Source organism: Microchirus variegatus (assembly GCF_963457635.1).
Source record: "Microchirus variegatus genome assembly, chromosome: 3".
Lineage (NCBI taxonomy): Eukaryota > Metazoa > Chordata > Actinopteri > Pleuronectiformes > Soleidae > Microchirus > Microchirus variegatus.
The window spans coordinates 27,061,947-27,089,301 of NC_139804.1; the positions used below are offsets into that span (position 1 = coordinate 27,061,947).

The 27,355-nt window shown below is 40.9% G+C and overlaps 2 protein-coding genes across 3 annotated transcripts; one reads left to right on the forward strand and one right to left on the reverse strand.

Annotated features, from left to right (window-relative positions):
* Positions 1 to 2,234, forward strand: phox2a (paired like homeobox 2A; the record flags this gene model as incomplete). 2 transcript variants are annotated; one of them, XM_083886047.1, is made up of 3 exons in its annotated part: positions 1 to 223; positions 1,380 to 1,567; positions 1,719 to 2,234. In XM_083886047.1, 3 exons carry the CDS (start codon positions 1 to 3, stop codon positions 2,232 to 2,234), a joined length of 927 nt encoding a protein of 308 aa, XP_083742173.1. The 2 variants fall into 2 exon arrangements, with proteins under 2 accessions (XP_083742173.1, XP_083742174.1); XM_083886048.1 differs by having other exon boundaries at positions 1,743 to 2,234.
* A 2,146-nt stretch (positions 2,235 to 4,380) lies between these two features.
* inppl1a (inositol polyphosphate phosphatase-like 1a) lies at positions 4,381 to 26,835 on the reverse strand (the record flags this gene model as incomplete). Its single annotated transcript, XM_083887237.1, has 27 exons — positions 4,381 to 6,176; positions 6,729 to 6,862; positions 7,221 to 8,022; positions 8,118 to 8,204; positions 8,683 to 8,773; positions 9,172 to 9,327; positions 9,419 to 9,595; positions 10,006 to 10,119; positions 10,709 to 10,798; positions 10,925 to 11,006; positions 11,119 to 11,207; positions 11,352 to 11,451; positions 11,563 to 11,701; positions 11,833 to 11,929; positions 12,185 to 12,302; positions 12,487 to 12,683; positions 12,778 to 12,880; positions 13,524 to 13,630; positions 14,269 to 14,419; positions 15,447 to 15,545; positions 16,072 to 16,161; positions 16,995 to 17,085; positions 17,677 to 17,823; positions 19,252 to 19,333; positions 19,413 to 19,560; positions 20,148 to 20,211; positions 26,651 to 26,835. The coding sequence occupies 27 exons, from the start codon at positions 26,833 to 26,835 to the stop codon at positions 6,080 to 6,082; spliced, it is 3,837 nt and encodes a 1,278-aa protein (XP_083743363.1). The 3' UTR covers positions 4,381 to 6,079.
* Between the last annotated feature and the right edge of the window lie 520 nt (positions 26,836 to 27,355).

Genomic DNA, 27,355 nt, shown 5'->3' on the forward strand with positions numbered 1-27,355 from the left:
ATGTATAAGATGGATTACTCCTACCTGAACTCCTATGACTCCTGCATGGCGGCCATGGAAGCGTCGGCGTACGCGGACTTCAGCTCCTGCAGCCAGGCCAGCTCCTTCCAGTACAACCCGATCCGCAGCGGACCTTTCTCCAACCCGGGCTGCACTCCGCTAAGCACGGCCAGCTGCACACTGGGAGCGCTGCGGGAGCACCAGCCCACACCCTACACCTCAGGTAACACGGGGGAAAGGGGGGAAATAATCCCGGAGATAAGAAGTCGTATCTGAAAAAACAGGGGGGAATGATTTCAGTAACACAGATCAGAGGCTGTGACACCTTCATAAAATCTGTTTTCTTTGAAGATAAATGCTTCATCGTGTTTGACATGCATTTCATTTCAATTATACGTGAGTTAAAAACAAAAATTAAATCATAATTATTGAAAAAGAAAAGAAATGTATGAAATTAAAGTTATATATTATTGTTAAAGTGATATGATTATTATTGGTGTTATACGGCATCACCTGTAATAATGATGTATCCACTGCTATAGGCTATAACTATATAACTATAGGTCAATATAATATGATATAATAGATTCAAATTATACACTAAAAAAATTAAGTTTGACAGCTACAGGAAAAAACAACCCAGTCTTGAAGAATTTATCACTGCGCACACACACACACACACACACACAAACACAAAATCATAAAATACCGTGATTGTTGTTCAATTTTAATCCCGTTTAATAACAGAAAGTTTGATATTTTATTATGCTCAGATTAAATTCCGATTGGTGCGATTTTTCACAGACTCACGCATAAACTGAAATATTGATTTGTGGATATTGAGACATAAATGCAATCATTTTCAAATTAATTTAGTACACACGAAATACAGAGTTTATTTTAGTATAAAATATTTTCTACATTCGTCAGATTAAACGAATATTTTAAGTATATTCATTTAAAAAAATTGACGAATTGTGCTTAAATAAGGGAACCTTTATTTTAACTATTATTTAAGAAAAGAAAACAAATGAACCAGTGTAAATGATTCCAAACGTGTGTTTTCGTGTTAAGGTTTCGTTGTTGATGTGGCCTGCAGGCCTTCAGCTCTCATTAGGACGTTTTTATTATCAATATTATTATAGCTATTATTAAATTATAATTTATTATTTAATTATAATTGTATCCATCTATTTGTCCACCTTCCAAAAAAATAATTCTGATAATTCTTCTATTCACTGTCTGTGAGAACGCGCAAGAACCTGCAGATTTTACGCAAAACCTTTGTGTGGTTTTTAACACATTGTCGCGCTTTTCTTTTACGTTATTTCCTTATACGTTTAAATCTCTTAACCGGAACTATACGTGTCTCCTCGCAGTTCCTTACAAGTTTTTCTCGGATCCCTCCGGCCTGAACGAGAAGCGGAAGCAGCGGCGCATCAGAACCACCTTCACCAGCTCTCAGCTGAAGGAGCTGGAGCGAGTGTTCGCGGAGACGCACTATCCAGACATCTACACGCGCGAGGAGCTGGCGCTGAAGATAGACCTGACTGAGGCCCGGGTGCAGGTGAGAGGAACAGGCCTTTTGTTTTTATTTTATTTGAATTTTTTTTGCATTAAGGCTCAGAAACAACAGTCAGAGAAACAACATCTGCAAACCACAATGTGACATAAAAATGATCCTAAAGCTTGGTGTAATTCATCAAATACTAACATACCTGTGTGTGTCTGTGTGTGAGCAGGTGTGGTTTCAGAACAGACGTGCCAAGTTCCGTAAACAGGAGCGTGCAGCCAACGCCAAAGCCAACAACTCTAATGGCGCCACGGGCAGCAGCAGCACCAGCTCTGGAGGGAAGAAAGGCGGAGAGACAAGATCTTCATCAGACGATGATGAGTCCAAAGAGTCCACCTGCAGCCCCACACCTGACAGCACGGCCTCCCTGCCGGGCTCAGCCAACGGGAACCTGGGCAGCCCCGCCAGCCTGAGCCCAAGCCCGGCTCCTGTAAACAGTGGCTACGTCAACACCTCCAGCTCTCCAGTCCTGCAGGGGCTGAAGGCGCCCAACTGGTCCAGCCTGGGCCCATCCAACCCTGCAGTGGCCCAGCCTGCTGCCCAGACTCAGGAGATTCTGAAGGCCTGGCAGCCAGCGGACAGTATGACCGGGCCTTTTGCTGGAGTCCTGTCCTCCTTCCACAGAAAACCCAACCCCGCCATCAAGACGAACCTGTTCTAAAGCACAGAGGAAAAGAGGAACAAGTCAAACAGACATAATGTGGTGGACTGGAGCAGCGAGAAGAGCTTCTGGCTTTCGCGAGAGTCAGAACTTTAGCTCCCAGTTATAGCAGTGACTTCACTGGTACTCTGTGCTGTTAGTCCAGCCAGGTCATTAACTCCTCTCTGAAAACCATCCTGGCACATCAACTCAAAACACAGGTAATGAAGTCAAAAGTCTGGCCACCATCTCTCTGCCCACAGCATTATGCAACTGTGCCCATTATATCGGCCAAAACTCTACCTGGACCAGAAGTCTCTCTTCCTCAGACTCTATTTAATGATGTTAAACTCTTCATGTACTTAAAACTGTTACTGAAAAACCTTCACAGGACATTTTGTGTTTCCACTCCAACTTCATCTGAATGTTTTTGACTCCAGACGCATACAAACACAACACACTCTCCTTCCTCTATGGTATTTCTACTGCACGCTTGCCTTCACATTCCCACACACTCACTGCATTTCCACAACACACACACACACACACACACACACACAGCCTCGGCTCGGAGCACTTGGGACAGCCATAGCTGATGAGCATGGCAGTCAGGTACAAATGCAGAGCAGAAATCCAAACATCCACAAGCACAAACTTCCCATAAGCCCCCCTGACACACAGGAACACCCCCCCCCCACTAAATCTGTTTGCCGAGCCAATAAGAGGCCAACCAAAAAAATCCAATTAGAGAAGCTGGGTCCAGACAGGAAACCAACCCAGAACAATACATCATCCCCTCCTCCATCTCAACTGTATCAAGTCCTGACTCCAACGTGACCCCTCTCCTCCAGGGTTTACAATCCCATCATGCCTTTCACTATGTCGAACAGTGGGAACTCAGTTTGACTCACATGTCCTGCAGTTTCCAGCACTGTCGGGTGAAGAAGAAAACATGATCGCAGAGTTGGCATCATTGATACTGCAGCTTGGTTTCCCGTCTGTTTCCCGCTGGATTGATGGGAACCAACGAGTCTCAGCTTCATGTTGCAGTTTATGTGCCGTGAACTCCCAACAAGTCAGTCACTTAACTCCTCTCCTGCAGCTCTGACAAACAAACAACAACATGCAACATGACACAAACTTGATCAAGTGGTCAATTTAACACACATACAGTGAGTTTTCTACTGTATGTTCATTCATGTTATTCTCTCAGCTGTCCCTACTTTCTTTCTTTCAAAAACATCTGTTTTTTGGGTGGGGGTGGGATGATTTACTCTGGAACTCTACTAAAAAAGGGTAAAAAAAAACAACATGTATTTATTAATATTTTTATTATATCTGTGAGAACACACGCCTATTTCTTTTGAAGTGCGCCATAAAAATTCTGTAAGTGTACATTCTGTAATTAGTAATATAAATATTAGGTAGCCTTTTTTGTTTCTCATCTCACACGTTGCTTTACAGGTTGATTTCATCGAAGAGCATCGGTCTCACAGGTCCGACACGTCCATGGAAACTATAAATCGACTCTAGTGAATGAGAAGTTATAGCACTACTCTGAATATTCTAATAAATCTACATTACTGAATCACTACCCCCTTTGACCATGTGGTTTCTTGTGTGCGAGTGTTGGGTGTGTGTGTGTGTCGTTGCAAACTCACAGAGCAGTTTTCGTAGACTTTTGAGGAAACAGGGCTTCTGAAAATGTGCTTCAATTAACATATAAATAACACATTTTACCCTATACACACACACTCTTTCCCTCTCTGAGGCAGATCTGCAGCTCACATCGGTTTACATCTTTCCCTGTAGACGACAAAAACAAGAAGATTTGCATTTTTATAAAATAAGGAAAGATATTAGATTTTAATTGAACAAAGCAAAACAAAAAAACAACATGGGTGAACAAATTGCATTAAGTTAACACACCAAAAAACAGGAGACTATATGAAGGAACAAGATAAACAGGAGTCTGACAAGGAAAATAGAAACAGCAACATGTTTTTTTTTCCACTCATGAAGACAAATACAAACATACACTCTCTGTCTCTCTCTCACACACACACACACACGCACACACACAGGACACTGAGAACACAAATAAAAGACCAACAAGGTTTAAAAAGGACAACAAACAGGGGAGTCTGGCTGTTAAAAGATGAGGCACAATATAGGACACCAGTAAAAGAGCGAACATAGTGAATGAAACCGCTCTTTATCCCCTCCAAAAACAATGTATTTTGGGACAACAATAAATGGTTTAATGAAGTCAAAAATATCTGGTGTGATTCACCTTGTTATAGGTATTTGAAAACAACAATTAACTGGATTTACAGCTTGACAGAAAGGCGGAGGAGAACAGAAGACTTAAATTAATTAACAAATGAAGGCACTGTATCACATGTAAAAGACAAGAAAACAAACTGAGAAGAGCTACTTGGTTGTGTCTTTTCCTACTGTCTCCAGTCAGCATCTGCTGATAAGGTGTAGTAGCACCACCTGCTGGCCAATCAGAGAACAGAAATCAGTTTTTCTGTTTCTAATGTATTATGGGTATTGACTTCTTCTTCCCTGCTTCCAAAACACATCATGTGACTAGGTCAGAAAAATGTCTACACCATACAACAGGAAAAGGAAAGGATTCTCACAGACATGATGGCTGAGGAAATCTAACAAGAGTTCATCTACTTGGCTACGTCAATGTCGACCTAAATCCCAGAACACTGTACAATTTAGTTTGAAATTATAGGAGGAAAAGATGGGAAGTACATTGAGATTTAATGTCCTCACTCAGTGTGAGCAGGAAAGTTGTTTTTTTCTCATTTTGTTGAAGCTTCTATTACCTCCAGTAAAGGAAGTAATGTTATTGCCTTAACTACGACTGTTGTCTGATCTGACCAAGCAAATACATTTATTTCTCCTTCTAAAAACTGTCCATGTTGAGTGTGGTGAAATGAGTGCTTGAAGCTCCAGCAGTGACATATATATATATATATATATATATATATATATATTCCCTTTATCTTTAAACAAAAAATTAGACCTTAAAAACACACAGCTAAACAGAGATAATAAAAGCCACTGTTTGAGTAAAAGCGGTCCAAATTTCACCACAATAGTACAAAGGGACATCTCTCCTCTACTCTCCCGTCACAGCTTCCCGTTCACCTCCATCACACAGAGCTGTGGGTTGATATTTACTCCTGAGTGCTCTCCAACAATTCCCACATAGTTTCCCAAACGTGAGAGCAAACAAACAAAACAAAAACCTGAGACTCTGAGGAAAAACACAGTATTGATAAAAGAGTTTGATTTAAGGGCAGCAAGTTGGAAAAAAAAAGCTCTTGTTTCTTTCTTGTAAAACGCCCCTGGTTTCATTCTGCTTTTAACTAAAAAGTGGGAAACTTCTCAATTCCCAGAACTTGACTCCTCAATTTAAGATTTCTCTGGACCAAAAAAAGATAGTATAGGTCAGAAATGAGGATGCAACATGTGAATATGGCATCTTCAGTTCTGTCTGACCTGAAATCCAACTTCTTCTCACTAGTTGTACAGCTCAGGGTTGGGCAATGATGCATTAAGGACTGAAATGATTCTCATTAAATAAGGCCACCTCCGCGACGTCGACAACAACATGCATACAGTACGAGTGAAAAAAAAGGACGGTGCTTTAAACAAGTGTTTTTTTGTTTTTTTTAAAGTAGAAACGGAGTGCAATTTCTCTCAGAAGGCACAGTCTGGCTTAAATTGGCACATTCCAGCTCAGTTCAGTTCAGTTCAGTTCAGCTGAGATTTGGCCTTTTTCAGGGACCTGGTGCAGCACCAGGCCGGTTTGGACCAGTCACAGAAACAGCTTGATAAAGTTTTTATGTCTGTTGCTGCTGTCGAAGACTCTCCAGCAGGACTCGTTTGTGGGCGGGGTCGAGCACTCCCGCCTCCTCCAAGTCCTCCTCTGTGATGTCACTGGAAAAACAAAACAAGATGTAAAAAAACCCCCCAGAAAAGTGAAGGTTTAATTTACATTAATAACAGCAGATGTTTATTTTTCAATCCTTAAGTTGGAGACTGTGAAACCTCTTATTTTTAACAATCTAATCCACATGTGTCAAACTCAAGGCCCGGGGGCCAGATGTGGCCCGCCACGTGATTAATTGGTCTCAAAAATCTGCGTCAAAATAGGTCTATGGTGCTTTAAGGCGTGCATTGACATAAACTACATTTCCCACAATGCATGGCAATTGTGTTACCCACAAAGTGACTGCACCGCCATCAGATCGCAGTGTATCATTGTAAATGTATCATGCAACGAGTGAAATTGAATAAGTAATAAATACAAAAAGTTATTTAGCAATATGTTACGGAGTAGTTACCTTTATTTTACATTATATTTGGTTACATTTAGTTACATTTATTCTGTATGACGGTTACATCTGGCCCTTTGAGGGAAACCATTATGCTGATGTGGCCCTCAGTGAAAATGAGTTTGACACCCCTGCTCTAATCTTTGCACTGTACCTGAGGAATTCCAGGTCATCCCAGCCATTGTGTAGAAGCCCCTGCTCATACTGCTCCAGTCCCAATCTTTGCAGCCACTCTCCCACTGATGATTCGCCTACGGACAAAGACGAACTACTGCTGGCCCAAAGTCCCTGGACAGAGGAAACGTCACATGTAACAGGATCAACGAAAAATACAGAAATGGCAAAAACGTCTGTAGGAACATTTAGATTACAGCTTCCAAACTAGATATAGCAACAAAAGTCAGATTGGTAATACAACCACATTTTAGTCTTTATGTTTATTCACCCCAAGAGGGAAACACAAATATCCAACTCCTCGGTTCATCAGTCAAATGTAATTAATATGCAATATGTTTATGGTACGTCATTAAATTGCCCATAATTCAAATGATTTACGATTCATTTTTAATGACCTCTGCAGTACCCTAAAGGCCCACAAGAGGGCCATGGCCCACACTTTGGGAAGCAAACAGGATGAGTCACCCACCTCCTCAGGCATGTCCTCTGCGATGATCTCCGTGATGGGATTTCTGGGTGGGAAGGTGCGGCAGGCGTCCAGACCCAAAGCAAAACCCATGGGTTGCACCCTGAGAGGAGGTGGTGCTGAGGGAGCGCGTGGAGGCTGCCCAGGAAACTCACTCTCACTCAATGTCTTTGCCATCTGGAGCACAGAGCATGACTGATCATCCAGCACCCCTGCTCCAATTCCTCCCACCCCTCCACCACCTCCCCCTCCTCCTCCACCACCACCACCACCACCACCTCTTCTAAAACCCTCTCCAAGTCCCAGGGGGGCACCAGGACTGGCTGCCGGGATCCTGACCTCGGCCAAGTCTGGGTAAAGAGGGCGCGGTTTGGGGAAGGGGGTCTCTGTGACCATCTCCAGGGCTCCTTTAGGAAGAGGAGGAGGGGGGAAATCAGGTGGAGGTCGATTGAGTGTGCTCCCCACTGTTCCTCCAACGCCTCCACCCTGTGCTCCCACCACACAAGTGCCTCCATCGTCCTCTGAAGAACCTTCCTCGCTAATGGCACGGACCGGATGTCCCGACATGAGTCGAGAGCGAGGGTGAGATGGTCCCAAGGCGACACAGGTGGGTTTGGTTCGAGTTCCTGCTGAAGGAACGGGGGCTTTAGCTGCCTGGGGGTTTGTGGATGTGGGAGATGGGAGAAGCTCAGGTGAGAGCGCAGCTGCAGACTGGTTGGGAACGCCCTCCAGGATGTAGTAGGCCGGATTATTGTAGCTGTTCTTGCTGATGGACGAATCGCCGTCAGGCGCTTCTTGCTTAGGTCTTTGCAACACAGAAAACAGCACAACTCAGCTGTTGATCTTTCCACATTAAACAAGTATCTGTGTGAACTCTGAAGTACGTAAACGTGCCTGTACCTTGCAGCAGTTTCCTCCTTGCCGATCCTCTCTCCCTCCTCACTGACCTTACCCAGCTCTCCCAACTGTTTGCGAACCACAGATGGCCTGCAGGTTGGACACAACGGAAAAATGAAGGCGAAAATACTCGATACATGGGTAAAAATACAAAAGTAAACAATAAATAAATATAGAAATAATGTTTAAAAACACAAAGTGCAAGGAGTTCATACACAAACAATACAAAACATCCAATAAATGTGTATACAGAATATTCTCCTGTGTTTTTAATAAAGTTAAAAATACTTAAATTTACTTATGTATCATACTGTTTTGTTTAAGCAAGATTATATTATATATATATATATGTAATTTTGATACGTAAGTGATGCATGTAATATACAGTGTAAAGTGGTTACATACATGTTCGATCAATACTAGACTCTTGAATGGTACAGTGTACATATTTTTGCAGGGACGGGGCTCTATATTCTCAATTGATGTACTTTGTACACAATCTTTCTATGTATAAATATCAATAAAATGACTTGGAAGAAAAAACTAAAAAGAAGAGCAGTGTACTGACTTGACATATTCATGTCCCACTCTGGATACCACATTGGATTTCCCTTTAGGTCCACCCTTGTCCAAGTCATCCTTGTCCACACTTATCCACTCTGAAATGCAACAACAATGATGGAGAAAATTAGGAAACATTTTCATTCATCTCAACTGCTCCTTGGTTCTTGGAGGTACGATCTTCGCTGGATTAACTTCATATGACAACTGAACACTGTCTGTGTGAGAAGCATTCACAGCCAGACAATCTCCAGTGCAGCCAAGGGAGTGACACCTGCACATTCACTACCTGTGGATTTTCTTGTTGTTCCTGCTAATATTATTTACAAGAGCTATTCCCGGAAGCTGGCAAGCAAATCTCCAGAGCGTTTTCTGCAGGCATTTGCATTTCAAACACAGGCCCTTCAGACGATCTCCACAGTTAAGTGCGCCTGAAAGCAGCTTTAGTTACTCTTCAATTCTCCTAAGCACGTGTCAAAAAAATGCAGTGCGTTACCGTAGAGTCTCTCCCTGGTTCCCATCCTTTCTGAGGGGACTCTGACCCTCATGGACCCCCTGATATTTCCTGTTTCCTCGCCACGATGGGACAAGTAAGTGTGGAACTGCTGAGCTGTGCTGCCAATCATCGACTTCAGAGCCAACACACACTCTCCTAACAGGGGAAAACACACATACACACACAGTAGTTGTCAACAAAGAGTTGAAATAAATACACAGCCACATAACAAACATTCTCTTTGTACCATATGATTCGTATCCATCCACTGATTTCACGGTTAGCAGCAGATGTTGGTCCTGAAGGTACTCGATCTCTGACAGAAGAGGCTTGAGTGTCGTCAGCTGCTTGTTGGACCAGCCCACGCGCAAAAAGTTGACGTTATCACTGCTCTGACTGTCGTTCTCGTAGCTCTTCTTAAACTCTACATGAGGGAGAGAGACAAAGAGAAAGGGTGCAGAGTGGGGGGAACAGAGACAAAGGGTAAGAAGGTGCACAGAAGAGAAGGAAGAAGAGGAGGGAGATGTTTCGATTGCATTTCGTTCAAAGAGTACACATGCTGGACAGGAAGGTGGGGATGCAGTACAGGTTCAAATTCTGGTTTAAAGGTATACTGACTGCCTGAGATGGAGAGGGAGGGTGGAGGACGTAAGAAGAAGAAACAGATATCATTTTTATTATATCCTTCTCAACTTAGAGACTGCAGTAACTCCTCTATTTCAGACTCTCCCGTAGAGAACAAATCAGTTCTAGGTTCAAGGGCTCAAGATGTGTGTTTTTTATATTTTATGAACAATAAGCGAGTAACCCCCAGTGCAGACATGTTCATCTCACCTTCCAGACACGTCGAGTAGAACTCGATGAAGAACTTGGTTCTACTCGCCGTCTTCACTATGGCCTCTATGCTCTCGAACTCGATGTAGGCCTGCTCTGACGACTTTGGCAGACCTAGACCGAAACAGGTGGACAGGAAGGAGGTGGGCGTGGAGGAGGAGAAGAATGGAAAGATGACGAGAAATATGTGAGTAGGTGGTGCAGAATATATTTTACTTATACATTTGAAATTTTGCAGAGGAGTGAAGCAGAAATGTTCTTGTATTTGTTATTTCTTTAGGATCTTTCCTAGCGGAAACACTGACCAGGAGTTTGTCAGGTCCAGGAGTTAAGTTTTTGGTCTAATATTTGAATTGTGGTTAAAGTTAGGGTTAGCCATTCACTAGTTATGGTTAAGGTTAGTGATAACGCTTTGTTTAGGCTGTCCAGATGAATGGAGGTCAATGCAGTGTCCTAAGAAGAAAAGCTGCATAAACCTGTCAGGGAGAGAGCGGGGAAGCCGAGCTGAGTGAATCTGGGAAGCTCTACCGCTTAACTATTTTTAAATGGAATTTTAACAATTAGAAAAATAAATATTGTGGTTGTATGTTGCGACATATAAATTAAAGATTGGGGGTTGCTGTGAAGGCCCAGCTCTGCTCCCCCTCTCCGAAGAAGCACAGCTGTGATGTCCTTGTACATTGTGAAGAATTCCACTTTGTACCTTTCTTAGAAACAAACTGGGAGGTCACTCCCACTTCAAACGTAGCGAAGATAGGCGAGTGATCACTGGTCACAATGTCGTCTGTACAGCCTGAAGAACAAAAAGAGCATGTCCTCAAAAGATGGTCACATTAACAGCACTAAACACCATATATGGATGTTTATACAATTGTTAAATTAAAAAAAATAATAATTAAAAAAAAAAAAAGAGTCCCACCATAGGAGTTACAGACAATATGTGTCTCTGGGTATGATTTCCACAGGGTCCTGTCACACCAGGAGGGAACATTTGTCCTCATCTGGGAACACAAGCAAAGGACGTTGATATGACTTATAAAAATAGGAGTTGTTGAGTATTTGCAACAATAATTTGGACAAAGACCATCCATGATGGTGTTTACATTAACGTACCCCTGTGGCTTTCTGCTTCTGCCAAACATACGTGTCCCTCGAGCCACGTTCATAGCGGTAGGTGGGCGGGAATGAGATCTCCTCCTCCGCTGCAAACAAGTTGACACACATTGCTTTGTCAGATGGGGTCACCATGGTCTTTTTTTTTGTTGTTGTTTTTCTTCCTACACATACATTAAGTTCTTACTCACAATGACAGGAAGTAACTAGTAACCGTATCATGGCGTACTAACCGAAGCGTAGGAAGACTTTGTTCTTCTCCCTCTCCAGGTTGAGCTGGTCCACTTTCAGCAAAGGCTCAAACTCCTTCCTGTTGATGTAGTTTAAGATCTCCTGCGAGCACATGTAAGGTAGCATATAACAAATCAACTCATAAACTCATATTACTTTGTTTAATCTGTGAATGTCTATTTATGTGTGTGTGACAGAGATCTCCTCCTCCACCTGTATGTCCATATCCAGCCTATAGTTGAGGTCTCCCAGCCAGAACAGGTGTGTGAAGCGCAGTGAGATGTCAAAGGAGCTTAGCTGTTTGTCTCCAAGAGACAGGAGCCGCAGGATATCAAGGTAGTTCTGGTTTCTCCTGCAGGAGTCACAGAGCACACATGTGTGAGTGTGATATGTTTTCTGATACACTGTGAAATTACAAATTCATGAACCACAAAAGCAAATAATAGTTCACAAAATGAGCAATACACAAATAGTGGAAAGTACCTGGCAATCTTCTCGTTCCCTGACGTCAAGTGACAATTCACAAAACCGAATGATGTTCCATTGAACATGAAGGACACGCCGACAGCTCCTTTGTTACCTATGAAACAAGTCAAACATGAAAATATAATATAATCAAGAACAGAAAAGTGGCAAGCATTAGTGTGTGCACATAGTATTTTTTCCCCTGTTAAATTAAACAAATGACTTAAAACCCCGACATGCTATGAAGAAAATGCAATGCTTATTTCCTTAAACAAATATTTACTATTCATATTTAAAAGAAGCAGTAAGAAACATTAATATTTGTCTCTGTCTTTTGTTTTAAATGAAAAAGGATGAGCAGAATAGTTACCCAGTGTGTTGGCGATGCCTGTTTTGACGCTGGACATTACCACGTGGCTAATTCGATTTTCATGTTCAGGTTTCACCAACACAGCAATCTTAATGTTCCACAGAGTCTGCACTGCAATCTAGAAACAAAAACATCCACAATGAAGAACCAATGGAAGGGATTTCCACGCTCGACAGCCAAGCCATCCTATGTAGCCTTGACAAACTAATGTTTCTTCATACCAATAGAAAAAGGGTGAGAAAGCACAAATAAGATTAAATGTTTTTACAAAATCTTTGTTTTGTTTTGTCTGCTTTCCTCACCGGTTTATAATCCAGCTCTGTCTGCTCTTTCAACATGGCGCGTAGTGACTCCACCCACTCCCGATCACACACCGAGTTCTCTTGAGTTCCAAACACATAAAGGTCATGAGGGATGGCGACCGTCATCTCGTCCAGAGTCTTTCCGAGGCCGCGGCACAGCACCCACGAGGACACAGACTTAGGGTGAGGCACTGAGCCTGCAAAAAAAAAAGTGATTTTAGTCGTTAATTTCTGGCATAAAAACATGTCTATAGTACCTGCTGTAAACCAATGTTGGCGTGTATGTCTTACCCATATTCCAGGAGCCTATGAAGATGGAAATCATGTCTGGCTCATCCTGGTTGGAATGTTTGTTCTTCATTAGCTGTAGCAGCTGGCAAAATGCCTCCCGCTTCTAAAACACACACAGAGACACACAATGTTTATTTTTTGGCTTTAAAAAGGCATGATATTTGAGTTCCATGCAGAGAAAGCATTTATGTTCAACTTAATAAATGCCCTGCATCCTGTGACACAGAACCCCGTGATCTGCTTGGCAGCCTCAGTCAAGTTCCCACACAAGTGGACACAACACAGATTCATATTCTATTCTATTCTATTTTAATCGATTCATAACATTTGAATGCATCTTAGTATGCAAATGTGTGTGAATCCCTTTAACTGAAAGAGTCTCTGTGTATTTCATTTGGATATTTTTATACTCATCTTTAGAATGACTGTAAATATGCATATGGATGGCATTTTTGCAAAATGGTGTTCTTTACTATTTAAATCTACACCTTTGCACTTGTTCTGGTGTTTTTTTGTATGTATGTAAAGACAACGGTAGAGAAAAAAATCACTCAAGCATAATATTTGTGTAATCGTATATCTGTTATCTCTTTCTGACATTTTCTGACTGGTTACATTTTTGCCTGATATTTGAATTGTGATTAAGTTAAAGTTACTTGTGGATAATGCAGCATCCGAGGAAGAATAGCTGCGCAAACCTGCATGTGTGAGTATGTGTGTGTGTGTGTGTTTGTCTGAGAGCAGACCTTGGCACTGGCAAAGATGAAGTCTTTCCTCTGGCTCTTGTCCTTCTCCTTCTCAAAAACAATGCCCAGTTTATTCTGCACCCGCTGAGACTTGATCAGCTGACGTACTGGAAGAGACAATCAGAAGACGGTGAATTAGAGAGGGGGTAGTTCAAGATAAAGACATGTGAAAAGTCAAGAAATAAACCGAACAAAATAGAAGTCATAGTTTTCCTCAACGGTTACACAGACGCCATCCAATACTGTATTACATAAGACTTACATCCATAGTAAATACATTTAATCTCCGTTTCTTGAGTCTAGAGACTTTACGATCATTGTCATGCGAAGATACAGTGAAATCTGACACATTGCTCAAGGTTTCTTGTTGTGTAGCAGAGGTGAGCCACTTCACCTCTGCTAAATAAATAGGGAAAACACACACACAGACACACACACACACACACACACACACACACATTATTCCAACCAACCGTACAAATGGCTGGAAGTTTTTGTCAAAACAGGTCCTTCCAGTTGATACTAGTTAAACTTTCATTATGCCATTATGATGTTAAAAAAATTATTCATGCACACAAGGACACAGGTCATGCACACAAGTTCTGTTGTTTGATTTCAATGTTACTCTTTTTACTAGCAACTATTTCACATTAAAAATGTAATTTTATGAATGTGGGAGTTGTTATCTTCTAACTTGTATTCATCTCACAGTTCAGAAAACACTGTTTCTGTGGACGGTTCTCACTTTTGTCATGAGTGAAGGTGGTCCAGTCCTCTTGGCTGTCCTTCACCTTCTTCATCACGACCAGTCGTCCTCCCTCCACGTCCACAGACAGAGTATATTTCTGACTCTTTCCTATCTTTGTCAGTTCTGCCAGGTAAACGTCCAGCTTTACCTGGAAGTAACGGAGCAGACACAAAGGATTACACGCACGGCAAACACATGTGACGCCTCACACAGTTTGTGACGATAGAGGTCATTTTGTCAGTCATTAAATCGTGACACCACTAGATGTCTTCAGAGTGAAGTTGGTGGACCCATTTCTCATTAACAACAGAAACGAAAGTTACATGAGAGCTGGAATTTTGATATTCACACAGTGTCTCGATGTTTATTTGGTTGCAGATTTAAAGGCTGTTTGTAACTTAGGTTTTGTTATTACACCTCTGAATCTATCGCATTTGCACTTCCAACAAAAAGACACAGAACATCGTTTCTCGAGAAGGGGGGAGAAGTCATTTGCTCTCTGTTCCTATGAAACAGGAAACTGCTGAGACTGCAGACTTGACAGCCAACCTGTGTTTCTGATCATTCATCTCTTCTTCCTCTGTGTCACCTGCCTCCCAGTGTGTGAATGTGCACCCACTGACGTTTATCCCTCTGCATAAATCACCAGTGACTATCCATTCATCTTATATTGTACCTACCTTTCTCTTTCATAACCTCATTCTATGCGTTTGAGTCACAAACTATAAACTTCTGAAAACTAAACAAATCTCGTTGTACACTGTATAATGACAATAAACGGCATTCTATTCTATTCTAAGTTATGCTCACTTACTTGTGCACACTTAATAAGTAGGAATGAGTTATGAAAAGTGATTAATACCATTAAATATGTCACTGTCACTGCTACAGGAAGAGCATTACAAGAATTCCTTTCTTCTCACATCATGTTACTTGACTTCACGGCCACTCCTCCTACTGCACTTTAATTTCAGTTCATTCACTCTTTAAAAACAACAACAAAACTTATCTCACCATTTCTTTAATTAAACTGAAATAACACCTGACAAATTGATCTTCTCCTTAGATTTTGTTGTCATGTATGAAAAATAAAAAATTAATAAATGTCTCAAAGGATCATTTGGCTCAGAGACCACTGATGTGAGCGTTACATACATTTGTGATGACATGCATACCTCAAAGGCCTGCACGGGGATCGCTTTGCTGTGACGCATTGAGAGAGGAGGAAGGGAGCATGGCGAAGACAGACTCATGTCTTGAAGAGCTTTCAGAGCCTGAGGGGAGGTATGACAAAAAACAGTGTAAGCAGGAAAGAAACATTGGACATTGAAAAATAAAAGACACTGAGGTACATTTTAGCTAAAATGACTGTATTGGGTTTCCATTTCCTGTGTGAGATCTTACAGGGGGGCAAAGGAGGTGAACCCAGTGATACCACATGAATCAAAGAAACATTGCTTGATTGCATTTCCAGCGCGGCCAGCTGAAGCCCCTCCTTATAAACATAACTGTGATGCACTACACCACGACACATCCTCTCCCCGCCATGACATCCTGAGTGTTACACACCATTAAAACACTCACACAGGTTGCATCAGCACACAGACACATGGCAAGAAGATCATTCAATCCATCTGTGTCTCTTCCAACCATCTAACCCCCCCCTCCACCCACACACACACAAGCCTGGAGTCATGGTCATATGAAGGGGGGGGGGGGGGTTATCTAAACTGACCGCCTATAAAAGAAAGCGATGTCATGTGTGAGAGTGGAGGCCTACACATGACTGAATGAGTGTACCTTCTTCTCTATGGAAGACAGCAGGTCTTTGAGAATTGCCAGTTTGGTCACAAGGTTCTCCAACTCCTGGTCTCCACCCTGATTCACTGACTGATGGAGGTTAAAAAAAATGTTGTAAGACAGTCTTAAAGGAGCAAAAAGATGATACATTTCATGCAGAAAAATGTGGAGATATAGAAACAATTGCAAAGCAAACAGTGATTTACAGTACAGATTGTTTCCATGGCTTCTTTTTATTTCAGTTACTTATTATAAAAGTGATTTGGTGGAGCATCAGAGGTTCCGAGTCTGTTCTTTGTATTCATCAGGAAATTTAAAACTAGTGTCTGAAAATACTATGGGCACTGCAGAAGTAAATGAAAATACACTGGAAAAACAGAAGCAATACTGTGCTAGTCCTCCCTTGAGATATAATAAGATAATTCAACAGCATCATATATATACAAGTATGTAGCTTCACAAAGTCTACCAAAGCTGACCCTAGATGACTAGAGAAAAACCAAAGATCTGCTAAACTAAATTCTCTGTCTTATCTATTACACAAGGGGCTTTATTATTTTTGCAAGACACAAACAAACATATGCAGTTGTTACTTCGGGACACTACGTTTTAATTTCCCACTATAATCTGTGAAACTGAATTCATATTCTGCTGTGACAAACTGAACATTCAAAGTGAGCATTAGAGACTGTGATAAGCAGAACAAATGCTTTTATTTGCATGTGTCAGTCTGAGTAAGATTTACGGTGAGAGTGAAGCAGGAATGTAGCACAGTCTTGTTCTACGACTGTAAAAATGACAACTAAAATTTTACTGTATGACACAGAATATGACAAAGAATGTAATGTTGTCCTGTTTATACCAAGGAACTGTACTGTTATCAGCATTAAAAAAAAACAAAAAAAAAACGGTACATGCTGTACCTGCTGGATCATCTTGGAAACCATAAAGGCACTCTGTTGATCAAAAACTTTAGACAGAATCTCCAGACCAGACAGAACCTTATCTACCTCCCTGGTGACGAGAAAAAAAAGAGAAATTAATAAATGCTTTTGTGTGCTTTTTCATGCAATAAAAGCACATGAAGCATCATTTTATAACCTGTACATTTAATTAGAGCGTTCACTTCAGCAACAAGATTTTGCAGAGCAACATTTACTTGATCACAAGTTTATATATATATGTATATTTATATATATATACAGTATATATATATATATATATATATATAAAACCCTAGCTACTGACTGGTACACATCTAACCAATCACAAATGCTTTATCCTCCTTTTTTTTTTTTTTCATCACTGGTAATATGCAAAGGCCTTAATGCTAGAACTTCTGTTCCCTGGAGGAGAACATCAAGGTACAACACACCAAGTATAGTATATATATAGTATATAGCATCAGGCCACACAGGCGTGTGATATGATAGGGCTTAACACATAACAGGTGCTGGATGTAATTCAACTATATAGTGGTTATTCTTTCCTCTGTGTTGACATGTGCAACATATACCATTCTGTACATAGAAAGAACAAATAGAACGTTCAGGACATGCACCTGTGGATCGTGTGTCCTCATATGCACTAATGTGTCAAACTTACCCATTAAGGCGTTTGCAGGAGGCCACTAGTGTCTTGTTCAGGTGAGGCAGGGAGGAGGCTCCCTGTTTGACCGCCTCAAGGTCCAGAGCGTAGCTGCCCTTCAGGTACTCATGAGAGATGGTGCTCAGGCCGTTAGCTGCTGGAGCACTAAAACAACAATGTCCATGTTAACATTAATGATCAATGGGCCACTACACAACCAATACTTACATAGTATGGTACAATCAATGGCCGTCTGTAAACACTTCATCTGTGCAGTCAGGATTTTTTTAATTAGCTGACTGTATGTCAGCCCTGCCTTGGAATTGATACATATGCTCAGTAACCATGTGACATGGCAGAGGGCCAGATGTCTAAGTTTTAAAACTACAGTATATACTTATTGTTATTGTATTGTTATAATTTCTGCATTTGTATGACCCACAATCGCGCCCGTGCCAAGCCTTATTTTTGACATTTAAACCAGCAGACTGTTCAAAATCTCAGGTGTAACTGAAAAGGTAACGCCAACTCACTGACTCTGATCTGAAGATAGTTTTCCACTATTTTTAGCAAATTAATATTAAATTTAATGGTAATTAAAATTACCATCATGAAGGATGTTGCTGCTTTGATTTCACCTACAACTGTGATAGAAGTAACTGACCGACTGGATTTTCTGTTACTTCACTCATTGGTTTGAGAATCTCTTCAAGTCACATTGGTGTCGAGAACTTGTCTAAGTGTTATCAGATGTATTTATTTCGGGGTTTTTTTGTTTGTTTTTTTTAAACCGCACACAGTAAAAAAAAAAGAAACCTATTATTATTTATTAATCTATTAACAGCACACACATTTGGGGAGACACAAAGGACAGGCCTCACACTTTAATAAGCCTTGTATCATCTGTGAGCAATTTCAACAGGATGTGGCTTTTCCTCTACAGTATATGTAGACAGAGGGTGTGTGTGTGTGTGTCACACTCAAATATTATTGCATGAATCTGGCAAAAAATAATTTGTTCCTGCTTACATTTCGGCACTTTTGACGTCATTCTATAGTTCTATCCAACTGTTGGGAAATACTAAATTTTTAGCGTGTTTGTGAATAATAGTTCTATGAACTCCAAAGGGAACACCCAATCACAGTCACATTTTCTGTGTAACTGTAAAGCAAAGTTGGCTTTCACAGTTTATTATCAGTAAAGATTTACAGCTGAAACATTTTGTTCATCAATATTTAGATCACTGTGAACATTTTCTCATCTTAGTGGGAACCATGAGTGATGCAGGGGTATTACGTAGATTGGACGATGTGCTTGTAAACCACTGTAACACTGGGACGGCAACTGCCGTTTTCACTTCTGCCAGCCTACATCACTACAGCTGTCTGTGTAGATTCTCAGTCATCCGTGTCATGGTTTGTCAAAAAATCATTGAATCAGTATTCAATGATTTGTCTTGCTCCTGCTGGAGGTTCAAACACAAATGGGACAAAAAGCCACACAGAGTGGGTTGTTTTGGAGGAGCGCACCACTGGCCAATTCCGTAACCTCTAGTTGCAAGAATTATTTGGCCCTGAAAAGGATTTTTGTACCTGTCTGTTGGCGTTTCTGGTCCAGGGGGAGTGGAAGTTGAGGCAGAGCGAGGTGGGAGCGGTGGCTTCTCATCCTCCCCATCTACCAATAGTACAAAAGGAGAGTGAGTGTGTGACACAGCAGGGGAGGTCACTGAGAGTAGAGTAGACTCTACAGCTACCTGAGTAGTCTCTGTCATCAGTGACAGCTGTTTCCTCTCGGTCCACTGTGTAAAGAAGAGTGGTGACCAGACCCTGACTCGGCTGCAGGTACAACGACACTAACTCTGGTAACGTTTTAAACCGCTTAGGCTGCACGCCCTGAGACGTCTGAAAGAAAGAAGGGAGAGTAGAGAGTCATAGTCTACATGGTAGGAACACAACAGTTACATCCAAACTGCTTGGCCAGAAGTAGTCGCTTCACTGAAATCTCTGGTGGCCCCTATTGTTCTACATTTAGTGTTATGTAAGCAAATATGACCCCATAGTCTAAATATAATTCAAACCAGGAACTGTTTTGGTAAACATGGCCTGCAAACAAATTCAGCACCAGGAAGCAAAGCCAAATTTTTAAAATGTCTCTAGAGTCACAGGACTTTGTAACGTGGCCACACAGACAGTCTGCAGCACCGTGTTTTTGAGTCGTGCGGTGTGTGTGTGTGTGTGCGTGACGTGTGTGTGTGTGGACTTGCTGGAAGTGGTGAGGACTTCACAGCTGTTGGGCACAAGGCACAAAGAAGCTGCTGTTGGTGTGTGTGTGTGTCTGTGTGTGTGAGAGAGTATGGGGGGGGGTTCAGAGCCAACAAAAGCATCTCTGCCTGCCAGCTGCTACTGAAGGAAATACAGTTTTTGCAGCACACACTTAACCTTAGTGGTCTGTGTGTATAAATGAGACTGTGTGAGTTTAATCTCTGTACCTGTACAGCCAGAAATCCATCATCATCCGGGAGGATTCTGTATGTGTGGACGTGCTTCTGAAACCTGCAGAGAAAGAACAGGACAGAAGGGGGAAGACGGATGGAGAGATGGAAAGAGAAGTGAGAGAAGAAAAAAAAAAATTAATTTCAGAAATTTCAGTGCACACACACACACAGACTTTTGTACTTGATCTATGAGGGTTAGGGTGCATGTTGATGTATATACTGTATGAGAGCAAGGGGGTTTAGACACTTCAACCTGTTGCTGTCTGTCACAGTAATGGCCAGGCTTTATTCTTACAGTAGCATGAAACAGTAGAGAGGATCAAAGCGGAACCTAGAGTTTATACAGCACGTTGTAAAGTTACATTCAAAGCACACACATTATCTCACCCTTCAGGAACCAGAAAATATGATGCGTTTCTTTCAGGTCGATAAATGTCTATCAAACTTGAAAGATGTGAACTGTCTGACCCTTTTTTTGTTGTTATTAGCCAATCACAGATCAATGCTCTGACTTTGGGTTTTACGACAGCAGAGTCACCACTGTGTGCTCGCAGCTACATGCTGGAGTTCAATGATTTTTGTCTGCTCAGTGGACCAGACACAAAATATCCAATTTGCCAGGCAAATGTTGTGGGGGATGTCTGGTGTAAGACTGTGTGTGTGTGTGCGCACCATGGTTGTGCATCTGTTTAGGATGGCAGCCTATGCAAAACACTGTTTTTTTCTTCTGCTTATTTACAGGACGTGCGTATGTGTGTTAAGGCATCAGACAATATAAAAAGGGTGGAAGGATAAATCCATGTCAGCCATTCATCCTGCCTTTTGCCGCTAAGCAGTTATTCCAGACTTGTCCATGTCAGTATCCTACAGGAACTAAAACATGAACTGGACGAAATGAATTATTTCAACAACAAAAAAACACAAAACGCAAATCCCAGTGATATAAAGTTGTTTCTAGTACATCTGGAAATGAATTATAATGTAACCAGAATATAAAAGCTGTTCACAGTGCATTTATCCTTTGGAATACTTCCGCTTTATTAGTGATTCCCTGCTGTGGTGGTTGTGTTGTTAGATGTCCCATTTGTGCGCTTGCTTGATCTGGCGTCGATGCTTTTATCTGACTGCACTCACCACATCAAAGTGAAACAAAATGGGAGTTTTAAACTACTAACTGCAGCATTTTCTTTCAGCTGGCCACACGAACAATATGAACTTACACTTTAGAGCTCTGTGTGCATGTGTGTGTGTGTGTGTGTCTTCCTGTTGGCAATTCATGAGATTCTCTGAGGCTACGGGAAGTAAATACTATTGTTCTAGTATCAGCAACGTTATAACAGGGAAAGGAGCTGAACAGACACCTACAGAGAGAGAGAGGGAGAGAAAGACAGAGAGAGACTGGTCAGGACCACTAGTCCTCCTGGGGACCAAAACCTGGCCCTAATCAGACAAAAACAGAGGATTTAGCTCACCTTTGAGCTAAGATTTGAATAGTGGTTAGGTTAAGGTTAGGGTTGGACATTAACTGGTCACAGTGAAGGTTATAGATAATGCTTTGGTTACACTGTCCAAATAAATGGAAGTCAATGCAGGGTCCTTATAAGGATAGCTGCACAAACCTGTATGTGTGTGAGTGTGTGTTGTCAACAATCATCTATGCAAAGAGAACTATAACTCTGACAGCTCCCATGTTACATATCATGTAAATATCCTTTATTGAGCCTAATTACAAACGATAATGTGGTTGAAGAAAAGCTAGTGTCATTTCCTGACAGATTTTTGACTTTAATACTCTTGTGTAAAAGTGTAAAAAGCTGCTGCACATAAACATAAACAATCTTCTCCACACTCATTCATAAATAACTCAAACCTGACTTTAAAAAAAACCAACCGCAAACTACCCATTCACACATTTTCCTTGTGAGGAATGTCTTCATTACAATTTGTAGAGTTTCCAATGCACACAGACGCACAGAGGGCCATGCCTGATCCCTGACATGTTAAGACGTGCTGAAAGAAATAAGTTGACAACAACTTAATGTGCGTGTGGATGCATCACAGCAATGTGTACACAATCTTATTAGAACGTGGCATTTTCTTGCCTGCAAAATGCTAAAATATAAAACTAATATACAATTTTATAAAAATGTAAAACCACAAAATGTTTGTATGTATTTTGCAATGCCATCTGTTTTGTTTAATTAATGAATTGTTTTTGTTTCGTCAGAATTTTTTTTAGGAACAATAGCTTTGGACTGTGTTGTTGAGATGTAATGTCTTCTACACTGTCACTCTGAGCAAACATCAATTCAATTAAAAGCTACAGAATTATTTCAATCACACATTAACTGTGTGTATGTCCAAAACTTTATTGACATATAAAAACAACTTGACATACTAAGTTGCTTTGCTCATTGTCAAATGTAGGTCACTTCCTACAAAGGAATTACCTTTAAAGTCAGCACAAACACCAAAACCGATGACCACGGACTGAAGTTAGAGGAAGTGAAAGGCAAAGCATTACAAAGTGGTCTGGGACTCAGTCCCACTGCTTACAGCATCGTCTCACCAGTCTATTCTCAAACAGCAGCAGAGTGGAAACACTTTTTAAAAACACTGGCCTCTCCACAAAAAGGAAGTAAACATGTCTATGTTTGCCAGTCACAAGGCAAGCCCAAGAAAGAAAAATGTCCAGTAGCCATTTTCAGGTTAAAATTAGAATGTGTTGGTTTTGAGGGTAAGATCCTTAGAGGAGTAAAGATGAGCTAGTGCTCATGTTAAATCATCATATGCACAGCTGTGTGATAAACCTCCGCCATAGCATTGGGTTAGGACGGAACAATTCAACTTTTCAAATCAAAATCACAATTTCAAACAACACAAATACCAAATCGCAAAGTTAAATTGCAATTTGTGAATTGTTTGAAACGACTCATATCTTTAAATTCTCATCTTGCACTAGAGTAAGTTTTTTCACAGTGGTACTCCACCTTATATTAAATTCTCTAAGTAAGTACATTTTTCACTTAAAAAAATATGTTAACACAAGCATTGCCATTTTTACCCTATCTATCATTCAGCCCTAAACTGAGCACATCTGTTTACGATGCATAAACCTTCATAATTTTAGGTTTATAAAAAATAACCTAAAATTACATATACATAATTCCAATCATTTTTTATAACATTTCAGGTTAAGTGGGGTTAAGAAGAAGAACTCTGGCGATAAAGGAGAAGAGCAAAAGTTCACATCAGCAGTGTCTGGTGATTCAGAGGTTACTCCATGAACATTTTTGTCTTTACATGAGTAAATGTTGACACATCTGACAAATGAATGTGCTGTCTAAACATATTATTTTTCCTGTAAAGATTCAGAAAAAGGTTGGAAAATTTTGGTCCCGTGTTATATACAGTATGGAACAGACAGTCAATTGCTTCTGCAAAACTGATCCGACAGTAATGATCCACCTTATTGTTGACAGGGTGTTTTTTTCTACTGTGATTTGTGATCATTTAAAGATCTAATATGTAACATTTTCTATTAAAATATCTTAAAAATAATGAGACTAATGTTAGATTTTTTTGAGTTATGTATTTCCAATACATAAGCCATATTGTTTCCAAACCACTTCAAATTTAAATCCATAGAAATCACCCACTAACTGTCTGTAACCTCCTGGGAAAACCCCCCAATTAAAGGTCAGGAGTGTGAAAGAAAATCTTAACTAATTATTAGTCAGTCAGTACGTTTACATGCACAGTTGAATCAAGCTATGGTCGTAGTCGGACTAAGACAAGGACAACTTCTATACATGCGGAGAAAATCGATTTATTGGCCGTGTACGTCTGACTCCGCGTCCATAGGTGGCGCTGTATCTCTCTATAAGTCAGTGAATATTTAATCACTTTCCTGTTGACCCCCATTATGTTTTGTGCCTGCTGTACAACGCTGCTGTATGAATTGCGGCAACAGTGCTGCAGCTTAAATGTCTTTAAAGATTGGGGGGGACATTTTTAATGCATGCGCAGATCGCCAAGTCCAACTCCAGTCCAACTAAGCGTATACATGCAGGAGTAATCGGACTATGTATCGCATTATCCAAGTATGGTTGTCCGACTAAGACTAGCTCCATTTGGTCAAACTAACGTGTTTACATGACTTTAAGAAAACCAAATTATTGTCTTAGTCTGACTAAAATCAGACTTTTAAACACACATGTAAATGCATTGACTGTGTTGTTGTTTTTATTTCATTGTGTGTATTCGTCAATAGTGGATCACTTGTGACATCTTTCATTATTGTTGGGACTGAGAGACGATTACAGTGTGTTTTGCTCTGTATTATGAAAGAACGCATTACTTTCTTTGAAGTAGAAACAGTGTTATCTGTAGACTACAGTTAAGATTTGACTTCATTTAAGTGAGATGATCTTTAATCCTGAGGCTGTATGTGAAGTTTCAATTGTATCATTAATATGGTCATAGTTGAAATACTTGTTCAGTTCTACAGACACAAAAATGCACAGTACACAGACAACACTTTTTCATCCTTTCATCTACAGTATGTGCCACCTTGTTATAGGGTAATTAAGTAAGTAATTGACATTCTAATGATCATTGACTAAAAACTAAATACATATGGGCAATTTATGTGACTGTAAAAGCATAATAAAAGCAGTTATTTTGAATATGGATGATGACACAGTAAATTCATGATAAAATGTAAATATTAATGTTAAATTCCTAACTATTTTGTGTGTGTAAATCGCAAGTACATACAGGTTTCTAAATACCAGCAATAAACGCTCCATATTTTGAGTAAATCCTACTATTATTAGTATATACTAAGTTTAACTTTAATGAAGGAAACTTCCTAACATGAAGCAAAGTCAATGAGTTGAAAGGTGAAAGGAGAGAGGAAGGGAGAGGTGGAGGCAGGAATAAATCTGGAAATGGATGATGCATGGATGTGAGGAATGTTGCTTCCCCTTAGCCTAGACAAATGAATGAGCAGTGCAGCCACCTTTGCCAATTGTGTTTAAAAAAATCTCTTTAACAAGTAGACAAATACATGGCAGAACTACAGTATCTGTTGCATTTGCACACGACAAGAAAGAGAGTGTCTTCACAACATACGAACATCACTAACTGTACAGAAATACACTGTATATTTGTAGCACTGGATAATCAAAGAGCTTGTTTTGTTTGACCAACAACTATTGTGTCAGCTTCATTTACTGCACTTTCACTATCAGTATCGCCTATCGTTGCTGAGAGTGACATGATGAGTAGTTTTGGTCAGTAGTAGTTTTAAAGTGTTCACGTTTGATTGCCTAACTGTCAGTTCTGCTGGTACCATCTCAGTACTGAAGTTGAATTGTCTCTCTGAACTGTCATGAAGATAAATGGTGGGAGAGTCTCTGTTGTGAAATGGAGGGTGTTTCCATAACTTCAATTAGCAAAGAGGATGTCAGGCCCCGCAACACCCTCTTAACTACAGGGTCCTTACATTCACAATATTGTCATTTTAAGACGCACTGTGTCTGTAAAGAGAATATATCCAACTCTGCAGCCACACCGACTGCTTCATCATTGTAGCACTGTGCCCTGTAAAAGAGGCGCAGCAGACTGAAGACAGCCCTGCAGATTCTATGCAATACAGGAGTTTCACTGCTGGGCAGACAGACGGTCTCTCACCCACTCACTGTCACCCAGGGGAAAGTAAACAAATGGGGTTGCCTGTTTGTTAAACATTGGCTTAAGCAGGCTTCAACTGGTACAATTTGATTACATCAGGTATAGGACGCTATGAATCTGAATAATAAAAGCATGTTGCTGGTGTTACCAAAAGGATTACTTATGTTGCCAAAAAGTCCCAAAGAGTTTTTGCAAAAACTCACATTACCAAAAAAAACAAAGACTTATAATGTTAGTAAATGTTATGTTAGATAAACATATTGCTAAGGATACATTGTTAATGACACTTTTAAAGTGCAAAAACAAAACAAAGCCATTGTTATACATCAGATCATGGGATGACTGAAAAGATGCTGCTTCCCCTTGTGGCCCCTTCAAAATAAACCACTAGGACTGTATTTTGGCGAGGTAGACAGCATTATCCAATCACTGGAGAAAAATGTACTATTTTATCCCAAGTCAATTCACCACAGTCAACTTCTAAAACTTTTTAGCGCCATAATATCATATTTTGTGATTGTCTCGAAATTGAATCACATACATTGCAGTCTGCTGCTGCTTCTGCTGCTGCAGTAAAGTGTGTGTACAGCCTGGAGAAAACAGAATAATAACAGGCCTGGCAGTGACTTTAACACAAAAGCCAAGAGCCTGAAGGCACGAGTGCTAACTATGAACCAAAAATACAGTTTAAACTAAACTACCGGCAGGAAAATAACTGTACTTGGAAAAATAATATGGGGCCGTGCACAGCACTCCATTTCAAACAAGCGTTTCTTTTCTGCGTTGATAAAGTTACTTACAGTACGCACAAAGCGTAGGCTCCGTTGACGCTCTCGCTGTCCCGCACGAGGAAGCTACCGTCTCTACCGGCCCGGGCGAGCAGCTCCTCGGCCGCAGCTCGACTCAGGTCCCGGTGATACCACATCGGCGGCGCGGGCCCCAACGGAGAGACACCGCCAGCACCTCCACCACCACCCCCGGCCATGGCCACAGCCCTTTACACCGGGGTTGAAATCGAGTCGTTTCCCGACTTCTCCGAGAAAACTTCCAGCCCTGCTCCAGACAAGAAAAACTATCCGGAGAAAGTCGCACACGCGCTACTCTTATGGCGGTAAACTAGCACGTTGTCACGACAGTTGGACTGGAAGTTAATAACTCGTAAAGTTGCGCTGTTTGCGTCTGTTTCCTCAGTTCCTGAAAGCCGTAATATCCTCCTCCTGTGTCCCACGGAAATCAGGGTATGTAAATCCACACAGGACAGCGGCGAGCAACAGTGACGACGAGCCGCGTCAAGCCTCACATAGTGTCAACACATAGTACTTCCTGTTACATTTTTCAAAATAAAAGAGCCTGGTGAGAAGATTACATTAGAGCCCTTAATTCCAGTAAAAGAGTCAATCCACGTTGATTTCCTTCTGTGTCTGTGTCTGGCTAGCTTGAAACAACTTTCTTGGAAGGAGGGATGGAGATGGAAAGAGAAAGAAAGGAGGGATAAAATAAAGAGA